The sequence below is a fragment of the Notolepis coatsorum genome, assembly GCF_963971535.1.
Source record: "Notolepis coatsorum genome assembly, chromosome: 1".
NCBI lineage: Eukaryota > Metazoa > Chordata > Actinopteri > Aulopiformes > Paralepididae > Notolepis > Notolepis coatsorum.
In genome coordinates this window covers 214,712,057-214,724,167 of record NC_140165.1, presented here as the reverse complement: position 1 = coordinate 214,724,167, position 12,111 = coordinate 214,712,057, and the positions used below count along the sequence as shown (strand labels likewise).

The window sequence follows — 12,111 nt, the reverse complement described above, 5'->3', positions numbered from 1 at the left end:
TTCAGCCACACAATGGTGTTGGCTGCTACTGACCTGACCTAGAAGTGGGAGTGTATATGTTGACCAGCTGCATAAAAGCAGCGATTGAACGAACCCATCTTCTAGTTGTCAATGCTGAAAGCACATCGACGCGATCAGTGTGCACGTCCTCAACCCCAGCTGTGTGGCCTTGAGGACCAGGAGAATGGGTTACGTTCATTTAACGCACAGCTCCGCGGCACTGCACATCTCAGTGGATCTATTAAGCGGTTGAACGTCTTTAGTCCCATTAAAAACCCATCCCGCTCTCTAGTGTTTCTATTGGAACCCCATCCCGCGCACCAACAATGTCAGCTCGTTATCAGAGTCTAACAGCTGCAGTAAACACAGATAAAGACTGGCCCATTGAAGAGACCTCACCTGCTGATCTTATCTCCTCTCCACACTCAGCCAATAAACCACAGCCTTTGATATACTCTCCGTGTTGACTTCATGGAATTCCAAAACTCAACGACACTCTTCAAAACGCAACTTGGCACCTCTAAAAGGTTCTTTGGCGTAATACAGGTGGAATATAGATGCTTTTTTTTTTTTTTTAATTGACGGTTTCAAAGCGGATAAGGCGGGATAACAATAACATTCTGAAAGGACCCAAGTTCATTTCCTGTTGCAACGTTTGCAAAATGCAATAGTCGACAGGAAATACATTTGGGTCCAACAGAATTCCAGTGAAACCGTATATATTCTTGGTAGAATTCAGTGCACGGTTGAATTAAAGAATAAATAAATAATACATTTAAATGTGTATAGCTTTGTGTATTACAGCCAGGTCCCCAACGGAAAGGACACCATTACATGCCAACCATCTTCATGAAACTGGATCCCTCTACTGAAGTAACTACTGACTTCCAAACGCGTAAACAGATAATAACAGCCAGTGTTGCAATGAAAACATAATAAAGTTGTCATGAGGTTGTGGCTTTGACACCCGCATCACAGAGACACGATTAAGTCTGAGGTGAGGAGGAGCTTTGCTATAAACATAAAGAGCATTACTCCATTAGTATGTCAGCACCTATTTTGTTTTCTCCAAAGATGACTGCTGCCTGGTAGGTAATTCAAATAAAGATGACTTCCTGTTCTCTACCAGCCGCTTGACCGCGAGGAGTTTCACTGGGGGAACATAACGCGTGCGGAGGTTCACGCTATTTCCCCCAGATCCCCTCCCTGCTGAACAGGCGCCCCAACCGACCAGTAGGAGTCGCAGTTTTACAACGACCAGGACACATACCCCACCGGCTTCCCACCCGCTAACACTGCCAATTGTGTTAGTAGGGATGACTGACCATGCCGGAGGTACCGCTGACAGCTGGATTAGATCCCAGAGTCTCTGCGGTGGTAGGCGAGTGCTTAGTCCACTGCGCTACCCAGCCACACTAATGGGTTTTTGAATGGGTTTCGAGGTCCTTTTCGGTCATGACATTTGGTCGTACCACAGAGAACCCCATAAACCTTTCAATTCAAGTAAAAGCAGGAAACCCGCCAAATCCGGAGATACAATTTTTTTTTCACCAGCCGGCACCAGTGATTTGCATCATCGATTCAAAACCAAAATTACATTTGGGCTTTTGCTCGCTGGGAGATACTCGTTTTGAAACTCACAAGTGCCTCAGAGCCATCAAAGATCAGAGATCTTGCGTGGCTGACTTCCAAACTAAACAGCGTGAACGTCACGGGGGTTCGTTCCAAAACCGTTTTAAAACGGCACCCTTGTTTTCTTTATTACCACACTAACAGATAAAACTCCCATTCGACTTCAGCATAAATCTGTTTGCAATGAGGAAGAATTGCGAGACGGGAATGAGGCTAAACGGAGGTGGGGGGGCTCTGTATGTGTGTGCGTGCATGCATGTGTGTGTGTGTGTATGTGTGTGTGTGCACACGTGCGCGCACATCTATCCGCATGTGTACTAAAGTCCAGCCAACTTCTCAGAGATCTACCGTGACAGTGAAAAAACAGATGAAATACATTAAAGAGGCTGAAAGAATCCATAAAACACAGTCTCATTTTTACTCGGCTCCAGAAACCGGCCGGGGAAACGATGGGGGGGGGGGGGGTTTGGGGGCTGCGTTAAGATTTACAACCCCTCGACGACGATGGCGACGGCCCCCCCTGTGCAGCTGCAGTGTGGCCCCGGGGCCGGCATGCAGAGAACGTAGAGAAAACCTAGATGGAACATAGGCAGAGCGGCCCTTTAGGTTTTCACCACCCTCCTCAAGATAACACTGGAAGGAGGGGAGGGGAGGGAGGGAGGGAGGGGATCAAGACTTTCAAACATTTGGAAGCTCTCCCCCAAGGCTCCCTGTAGGAACTAAACTACCAGCTAGGCTCCGGGACACAATGGCCATTTTGTTTGACAGGCATTTTTTTCCTAACAGAATCTTAACTATGAAAGCCAGATGGACAGACAGACAGATAGGGGAGAGTCTGTATGTCTCGCACAGTCCACGTTAAGTTACACAAGCATACAAAATGTGTTGTCGAGAAGAAGAAAAAAAGGAAGAAGAATATAAATCTTTTATCCTAACCTAGACTGAAAAGACAATCTGCAGTATGAGAGATGGAGAAACTAAATGTGCCACGTGTGTGCGTGTGTGCAATGTTTCTCATCTTTGCACAACCCGTCGTGACGGAACCAGGATTCTTTACATCTGGGGGGGATGTAAGCAAAGAGCATTTTGCAAGTTGTCCGATATCCCAGAGCCGTCTCCATTTATCTAGCAGAGGGGTGCTAGACCTGGCTGGGATTGCTCAGACGCACACGCTGCCAAGAGCCTCCCCAGCCTCCCCAGAAACAGCTGCAGCCTCTGCAGCCATCAGGAAGTCACACTCAATTACAAAAGGTATAAGTTCACTAGCCCACTCGCTACGCGGCAGAGTCTACAATCATAAGGTTATACTTAACTACTTGTAATGGCCAGGGGAGAGAAGGGAAGAAGGTAATTGTTTGCATGGCATCTGTGCTTTGTGAACATACTGGAACTGCTCTTTAAGAAATGCTTAATGGATCTCATTAACATGGAAAGAGCTTGTAAATTATCCCACTTAAAGCAACGGCCCCTCTGACGATATGAGACGTTTCGCTTTTAAAAACAATTATATAACAATGCAATAGTGTGTGGGTTTTGTTATTTAACGGCTGGCCATACGCCCTTGAAATATCAAAAAGGGACTTTTATTTCCTTCCTATTAAATTCCTTTAGGCAGCAAGAACAGAGCGATGCTAGTGAGCGACATGGTCCTGGCTAAAACAATCCAGTCCTGGCGAGACCGGCTATTATGCTAGCAGTATCCATTTCAGTTTTAAACTGCTTTGGCTTGTAAAACCAAGCATTTATTTGGACATAAAACATAGCTGGCTGACTCAACGGGACTGTGATCCTATCCACCCATTAGGGCTATGCTTCTGATTACTCTGAGGACCTTGTGCTGGCATGTTTTATACAAAGGTATGTGCTTTGTTGTGGCATTAACCGTCTGACATGCTTTTGGAGCCTTGGTTGTGGCAACGCTTGGTTCGGAGTTCAATAGTTTGCAGCAGGTAGTGATGTTTGCATTCAGGCTATTGTGTGCTTTTTTTTTCATCTTTAAAAACATCACAGGTGAGGTTAGTTTCTTTGGCGTTGTATGAATGACCCAGATTATTGAGAGGCTTTGTTGGATATTCCACTGATGTCGGCCAACTGTTAGGAGAGGATGAAGAAAGGGAAGGGTTGCTCACAGTGAGGTTCGTAGGGAGGTGGTGGGTCCCCACAGGGTATGCACTCCATGTCTTGGAATCCACTTAACTTTGTCTTCCTGTAATATCTGTTGAGAGTACAGAATGCCAACGTTCACATCATTTGCACATGAAATCAAAATAGATGTTTGTTCTTTTATCACATAATGTGTTGCATGCCACTGATACATTCATACGCCAGTGTTCCAACAATGACAAAAGTTGTTTTGTAGGTATTCTTAATAGAGTTCTTAATGGAGTTAGTAATTTCCTGGAAAATGATTTTAAATGTTGATGAGTCATCCTGCACACAGAGGCGTATACTAATTTTGCATCCAATGAAATGCTTTCTAGAATGACATTTACAGCACATTGTAACTAAGCTAGCACTCTGCCTCTTTAACTAATTTGAACAAATGTTCAATGTTAGCTTGCTAGCAAACGTTACTAATGTTGCTAGCATTAGCTTGCTATCTGATGGGTGTGCACATTCAGCACAATTATTATTATATATATTTTTTTTAAAGGAACACACAAATGAATGAAAGCAGATCAGCTAGCCTGGCTGTTGACCAAAAACACCTCTCCAGGAGTTTTAAGCTAGACTAACTGATCCGTATCTGCTTCCATTCATTTGTGCTAAGCTAGGCTAGCTTGCAGCCGGATAGCTTTCTACTTTTTTCTACTGACTCTGGAGAAGACGGTAAGAGCATTTCCCATAATGTTGCTGTGTTTCTTTAAGTGTAGAGAATGGAGTAGAGCATGCACACACTACAAACACTATGCTTACATCTTTATGGAATTTGTAGTGAGCACGGGGGCTCTCTTCTCTCTCCCGATGTTCACAAAGCCCACTACCTCTTTTTAATACTTTTATAACTATCATCCCCAATAATAATGACCCAAACTATGCACTATTGTCAAATACCGTAATTCCTCTAATAGTAACCGGGTCTCAAATACAAGCCGGGTCTCTATTAATGGCCGGGTGCGCTCTTGAGCTAAGCAATTATAAGCCGGCCTCCTAATACAAGCCGGGTTACTAATATACTGAGCTGCATACTGAGCTAGTTACTTGATTTCACTTTGAAAACGTTGAAATGACCAGTGACCACCTGTAATTGCACTGTTTACTATTTCATACAGTACTTTGTTTCAATAAATGAACCCAGTACATTTTACTGGGTTCAAACTGACACAAAATGTTGATTTATTCATTATGATCCGTTTGAAAATTTGAAATATAGGCCTCCCTCTTATACAGGCCTCCTCCTAATACAAGCCTGGTACCCGCTACAGTTGAAACAAATACAAGCCGGGGTTACTATTAGAGGAATTACGGTATGCATACTATACTAACACTGTATGCACCTGCACTCTGCGCTGCTTTGGATAAAAGCATGGACTAAATCGTGATATTGGTTTGTAAGATATTGTATTGATATTAGTCTACAGCCAATTGAAGTCTATCTCTGGAACACTTTTTTGTCCCTGTTCTATATTAGAGTACAAGGAGATGCATCAACCTAACAGAAGTAAATGGAGATTGATGTTACACCATAGGTGTTAGCATAGCCAAGATGGCAGAGTTTGCTAATCAAATGAAAACAGTACCCAAAGTGAGCATGCATGAAAGTTGAGATGGAGAGTCCATCTCCTAAACTACAGCATGATACTCGCTAAAACAATCACATATTGTGGAGAAGAAGTTATTTATAAAGTTTCTGGTATTGAGGTGAAAACAGCACCCTGTTTATCTTTTTTAAGTAGGAACCAGTGTAGCACTGTGTCCCGACCCGTATCTCACGACTCATTGCACGATTACCTCGACAGTGACTGTGATCGTCTCCGACGCCTTCCGGCGGCTAATGCGAACAATTCTGATCTCTTCCCTTAATTAAAATGCGCTTGGACCAAACATACTGTCTTGGTAGCGTGTGTACGTACGGGTCTCGGTGCAGCCGCTCTTACCCTGGCAGACAGTCGCCACACACAGCGTTGCTGGTGGTGGAGCAGTTGCCCTTCTGGAAGCGGTTGATGAGGCCACAGTCCAGGCACGGCTTGCACTTCTGCAAGCTCCGGTCCTCTTTGAAGCGGCTGCTCCGGCAGGGCACGCACCGGGCATCCTCTCCGTAACCAAAGCCACATTCCTGGGGGGATTAATGGGAGAAATACCCCGGGTGAGAGGTGGGGTTGGTTGGTTGGTTGGTTGGGAGGCGGGGTGGGGTGGGGGGGGCTGGGGGGGTGCAGCTGGTGAAAAGCGGCCTGAATATGGACTACCAGGGGTCTGGAATTAAAGAATGATCTTGGCTCACAGGATCGGCAGGGAACAATGGACTGGCTCTTTTGAGAGTCTATCTTACACTGGCAATAATCTCCCTGACTCTCCCTGTATGAATGAGTGGCCTTCCGCTGCAGGACTCAGAAAGGCCAGGCATTTGAATGATAAAGGCCCTGGGGAACACCCACTGTTGTATTATTGCAAGTTTATTGCAGGGGGTTTGTGCTAACTCCCCTCCTTAGTGAGTGTCCGGTTGATTGAGAGACCAGTGTGCAAAGGCATCGCTTCGGTCCACAAGGGGGCAAGGATTACAGAGGAGTATACCGGCAAAGAAAAAGTTCAATACCAACCTTGCGTCTTACAATGGGAAGTGCACTTAAAAAGCACAGCTTCCTATTGCCGTGTGACTGATCTAATGTTAAATCGGCTTAGTCAGGAATCAGTTTTTGGCTGTCCTCTGCACCAAACAGAAGGCCTTGTGTGATGCAAGGTGGTTGCATTCCAAACGGTGTAAAGTCAATAATATTATTGCACTGTTTTCTCCACAATACTAAATTTGGAGTGGAAGCAAATGCGTCGGGTGATGAATACGAGCATCTAGGTTTTATTGTAGCAGAGTTGGAAGGCTTACATTTTGGAGACAGAATGTAAAACAATAAATTCGGAGCACATGTTGCACTGAAAAATACCATTACTTCCAACGCTAACTGGGAACAGATGGAAGGCCAGACTCCAGTTGTCTACACCAAAACAATATCCACCTCAGCAGTCAGAATGAACAATTCCACTACAGGAATCAATTAGAGTGTGTTGACATCACCATTGTATATCTCCTTATATCACCCATCTGTTCAGTTCTACCTCGATATGCTGTCGATGTCATTCTATTTTTTTTGTCTCTGTCCACCACCATAACACTGGCAACGTTGATTTCTAGCGGACGTAGGGACGATGTCACATTCCTGCTGTTATCATTGTATCCCACACCAAGTTAAAGCACCCTGAGCAGGAATGACATCATTCACTGTATCAACTCTACAGCAGCTGCCCCCCCTCCACCGGCCACTGTTCGTCCACTGTTGCCACACAGCATTCCCAGGCCAGGAGGATGGATTGGGGAGGGGGGGTGGGGGCTCATATATCATTAAAGTGAAGGTCAGCTTCAAACAGGGCGCTTCTCTCTTCGCCCGTGTCCCATTTCACCGCCTGGGCACGCAGTCATGCCGGAATGTGGGCACAAGAGCCTAAGGGGAGGGGGGGTTGGGGTTTGGTCAGGCCGGCTGGCAAAGAAGAAGAAAAAACCATGAGCGGCAATTGCAAAGATGTGAGTGGATGATGGCACCACAGAGTCGAGGCAGGCGGTACGAGCCTGACACTGAACCCTGGGTCGGGTCTGGCCGGAGGTGGACGAGCTAGGGCTGGGCTACTGCAGCTGTTGTTATGAGCTCTCCATATAAGGTCCTCTCTTCTACAGGGCAAGGGAACAGAGAGAAGAGAGGGGGAGGACAAGAGAGAGAGAGAGCGAGAGAGAGCGAGAGAGAGAGGGAGAGTGGATGAGGAGTGACAAAAGGGAAAAAGGCAGAGTAAAGAAAGCTTGGTCACTCGACGGTTGAAAGGCCCGATCTCGCCTTCCTGTAGATAATCAAGAGCAGAGACACAGACAGGGGAGGCTGGATGGCGGCACGGCACTGAACCCTGAAAACCTGGCCTCACATAAGCCAAGTGCTGCATGAGAGGCCACACTGCAGGGCAGCTCAGAGTGGTCTGGGGCTGAATGTCCCACTGCAGGGCGGCTCAGAGTGGTATGGGGCTGAATGTCCCACTTCCAGATGAAGGGGCCCTGGGAGGATTCATCCCCAACTAAGCCCAGTGCTGGCACAGGCTCCGTCCCATGAGGCACCACATGGCAGGATGGGGTCTCTGCTGCCACGTACACAGAGCAGGGCAGGGCACGGCAACAAAAGAAACACTGAGCCAAATTCTCCCCCGCTCTATCCAGGCAGGAGTTATCTCTCTCTGTCCTTTCTCGCCGGTAACAAAAGCTCCCAACAGAAGGGCCTGGCACGCACCCTAACCTGATCAGGTACCGCGGTGTTCAGTTCGGTTTTAAGTGAGAAAAGATCCCTGGTACTTACTTTCAGGTGGCCCTGCCAATAATAAAAAAAACAATGCTCTAATGCTCTGTGTTTACTAGTCATATGGATGACGTGGACCAAAACAGTTCATCCATTATGAATGAAAATCCATAGCTCAAAATGCACACCTCGTAATTAAATGCAAACCAAAGCAGAGTGACGAATTCAAATTAAAGTATGCCGGTCTTTCCCCTTCTCGCATACTGTACTTTGAGGTGTTACTTTGCATCAAAATAAAAAAGTATTGGTGTGTCTCATTTCCCTCCTACCTTCCAATCTAGTTTGGGCAAAGAATGCCAAGCAAAACGGCAGCGGCGGAGAGAGAGACGGAGGGAGAGAGAGAGAGAGAGAGAGAGAGAGAGAGAGAGAGAGAGAGAGAGAGAGAGAGAGAGAGAGAGAGAGAGAGAGAGAGAAGCTGGCAGTGGCTGCAGCATGTTCAGATGTAGAGATAGTTCAGAGATTAGGAGGGAATCACTAGTCTCCAGGGGAGAGCAGTCATCTGATCCACCAACCAAGCAGCGCACAAAACAATGCGAGTTTGTTAAAGCAGTGTGCCACTTTCTCTCTCTCTCTCTCTCCCTCTGTCTCTATCTGGCTTGTTCTCTATCTCTTTTGCTCTCTCTCTCTCATGCCAGCTAGCAGTCCTTTGCGCGGGGAGGGCAGCTGAGAGAAACGTTACACTCTTTCAATGCTGTCGATACATCAAAGAGATCTCTGCTTTTGTGCCAGTGGCTAAAGTTTCCATCGTGCGCTGGAAAGTAATGGATCTCATTGCCTCACGTTAGTACACAAGGGCAACAGACAAAGCTATTTCACCATGCAAGATGGAAGCTATTGATGTAGGAAATTAAAAAAAAGATATATACAAAATAAAAAGAGGAGAGATTTGTCGTAAAGGATGTCCCCTGTGTGGGTGGTTCCTCTTGCTTACAGTCAGTGTAGAGGAGCTAATTGATGTTTGTCAGCCTGCTTTACAGGGAGACACACCGGCAGACTTCCAGAGCGAACTGGGGCACATTCCTCCGGGATCTCCATGGCAGCCACTCAGAGGAACTCATAAAGTCTGCTTTCAACTGCTGTGGTGCACTCAAGCCTCTCAAAGTGCAGAGGACTGATCGGGGATCAAAGTATTTTCTCTTAGAATATGGACAGAAAGTCCTCGTTCCAGATCTCGGATCAGCGCTCCTTGCACGGGTGGGGGGTGGGGAGGGGGGAACTTGGGTGAACGCAGGCGTAGCTTTCCACTGCGAGACGGCGTCCCCGCTACATTCAGAGAGCGAATGAGTCGGGTAATTATTAAGCAGGACCCCAGGGCGTCTTAGCAGCGTGCCTGATGGGCTGGCAGAGGACCAGCAGAACCAGCGAAGCGTGTTACCCAGCACAGAGTGCATGTCTGTGTGCACCGAGATAAAAGGCAACCGGGCTTAAACACATGTGTGCGACAGATGTCAAGGGTGATGGGGTGTGTAGGATGGGATTGTTTCTTTTGTACCTGCGCTTACCTGTGCATATGCTCAAGTGGGCGCATAAGTTATAGCTAGGAAGGAAAGCGTTTGCTTACCTATAGCCTTACTAATACCATAAAGGCCTGTTTGTACAAAGCACACAGAAATCTTTGTCTAAGGTATTGAGGGGGGGAAGAACATACTCCAGTCAGTGAACAGCAAGCTTAGGCATGGCTTGTTTCAAACAGCGGAGACAATGAGTTGGACAGGGTGCTTTGGGGGGGAAACAATGGAATCCATTCATCTACAGAAGGTCAAAAGTATGGGTGTGACTGATTAAAGAAGGGTCGGCGTTCTACAAAAGCTAATAACAATTTGGCTGTTTCCTCCATGAAAGACAGGAAGTAATAAATAACTTAGCTCCCCTGGATAAGATGGTCTTCTATAAACACTGACATTTTATTCTATTCATGGTCCGGAACAGGGTTTTTTTTGGTTTTGTTTTTCACAGAGAATAATTGATCCAGGAGTTGTTCAGTTCAGGGAAATTACACAGTGATTCACTTTCCTTTTTATGAGATCAAAGCAAACCATGACATTTTCCCACTATAACAATGCGACAAAATCTACAAAGGACCCCCCCCCCCCCCCAAACACACACACACACAGACAGATTTGAAATATTAAAGTAAGTGGAGACTTTTCTCTTTAACTTAAATATGTAAAAAAAAATTAAAGGACAGACTTATGTTTGTTCATGTGGGCTATTGTAATAATCCCAAACAGCACTTTTTTGTGTTCAAACTGTTTTTTCTCAGCATAATTATCGGGTGATCTCACCAACCTTTGATAGTTCCTGTCCAGCGTTGCATTGCTTGCAGGGTCTACAGGTCCCGAACTGCTCCTTGTATTCCTGCTCCCTGCACTCTCTGCTCTCCTCCTCGGCCGTCACAGGAACCTGAGAGGGAACAAGGATTTTGGAACAAGTCAGTTAGGGATTCCTGTGTTTCATTGCCTCTTTCATCGGTAATGTTTTTTATTTATTTCTTTTTCATCTCTCTTTCTCTGTGAAAATTACACAGTAGTAGTTTAAGCTTTTACCCCCCGCCTTCGACTCCTCTTGAAAAAGGTTTGGTTGTGGTGTATGTCTAGCAATGCACAGTACAAAACCTGATTAAGCATCGTGTCAACCAAGCACCTCAAATATTTGTAACACTTATAGTGACATAAGGCAATATATAAAGTAGCCTACTACTTACTAGAGATGAATACATGACATGTAACATCAGAGTGAGCAGGAAGGTTCGCTCAAGCATCCAGGTCATGTTGACGGACCACTGTAGAGATAAAGGGCAGACACAACATAAGTGTGTGTGTGTGTGTGTGTGTGTGTGTGTGTGTGTGTGTGTGTGTGTATATGATTATGCATTTTGCTGACTGCTCTACTACGCAGTACACTGTAAACAACAACAACAAAAAGTTCTATCCCAATTTTTTTTTATCTTATATATCTTTTATTGGTGAAACATAGGTGGTACAGAGAAGCAAACGTTAGTTATCTATGTATAACATATCACCATATTTCTTTTTTTTGCTTTTATGGGACATGACGAGACACGGACAGGACTGAAATTGAACAGGGACGACAAAAAACAATAAAGACAAGAACTAAACAAAGTCGAAAACAGGCAAAAAGAAAGCTAATTTCTATTATAAATTACAGGTATTATTTATCTGATGAGGTCTATATTGGGACAGGTCAACACGTATGTAAACACAAATGATCAATTAACTACCCTTAATTAACCACGCAGCTTATACACACAGACACGATCACTCTAAAAAATAAAATGCAAAACGTGACAACTTGTCAAACATATCACTGGAAAACATTGGCCCGTTTGTAATTAGTTCAATGAAATAGCCTACTGTTATTATAGACTGTTAATAGTCGGCAATAGACCATTTTATAACAGTCATAATAAGATGACCAGAGTCTGGACATTAATTGTCTTGTCTTGGAACTCGGCAAAACAAGACGGCATGTCAAATCCAAATGGCAGTGGGTCCCCAACAATCCAGAGATTCCCACGGATCCACCTGGCGATATCGAAGCAAGAACTAAAAGTCCTACCTGTTGAAAACCAGTGGCCAGGCCAGCGATCAGGTCTTTGCCACAAAGGTAAGAAAACGTCGGGTTCAGACCGGTAGGAACTCTGGTGCTATCTGTGCCGGTCTCCGGACCATGTCAGCCCCCAGACGTGCTCTGCCTGCGCCGCTCCGCTCCAGACGAACCACCGCCAGATTTGAGGAGAAAATCAGCGCAGAGATCAAAGGCACTGGGATGGCTACGATCTAAAGCATGTAATCTGATCCCTGATCAGCAAGCAGGCTACATCAAAGTGCAACCAACGCCGCAGACACTGGTGCTCCGAGCAGACCCCTCTAGTCATGTGACAATAGTTTCACAAGTTTCGATAGACCTGCCATCC

At 45.6% G+C, this 12,111-nt stretch overlaps 1 protein-coding gene across 1 annotated transcript in view; it reads right to left on the bottom strand.

Moving 5' to 3' along the window:
• tnfrsf19 (tumor necrosis factor receptor superfamily, member 19) overlaps positions 1-12,111 on the bottom strand; it is a 33,175-nt gene extending 21,064 nt beyond the window's left edge. The window contains exons 1-5 of the mRNA XM_084333266.1: positions 11,754-12,111; positions 10,879-10,956; positions 10,464-10,577; positions 5,730-5,908; positions 3,762-3,847 (exon numbers count right to left, since the gene is read on the bottom strand). Of these exons, the coding sequence (XP_084189392.1) occupies positions 3,762-3,847; positions 5,730-5,908; positions 10,464-10,577; positions 10,879-10,944 (445 nt within the window). The 5' untranslated portion in view covers positions 10,945-10,956; positions 11,754-12,111. The remainder of the gene's footprint in view (positions 1-3,761; positions 3,848-5,729; positions 5,909-10,463; positions 10,578-10,878; positions 10,957-11,753) is intronic.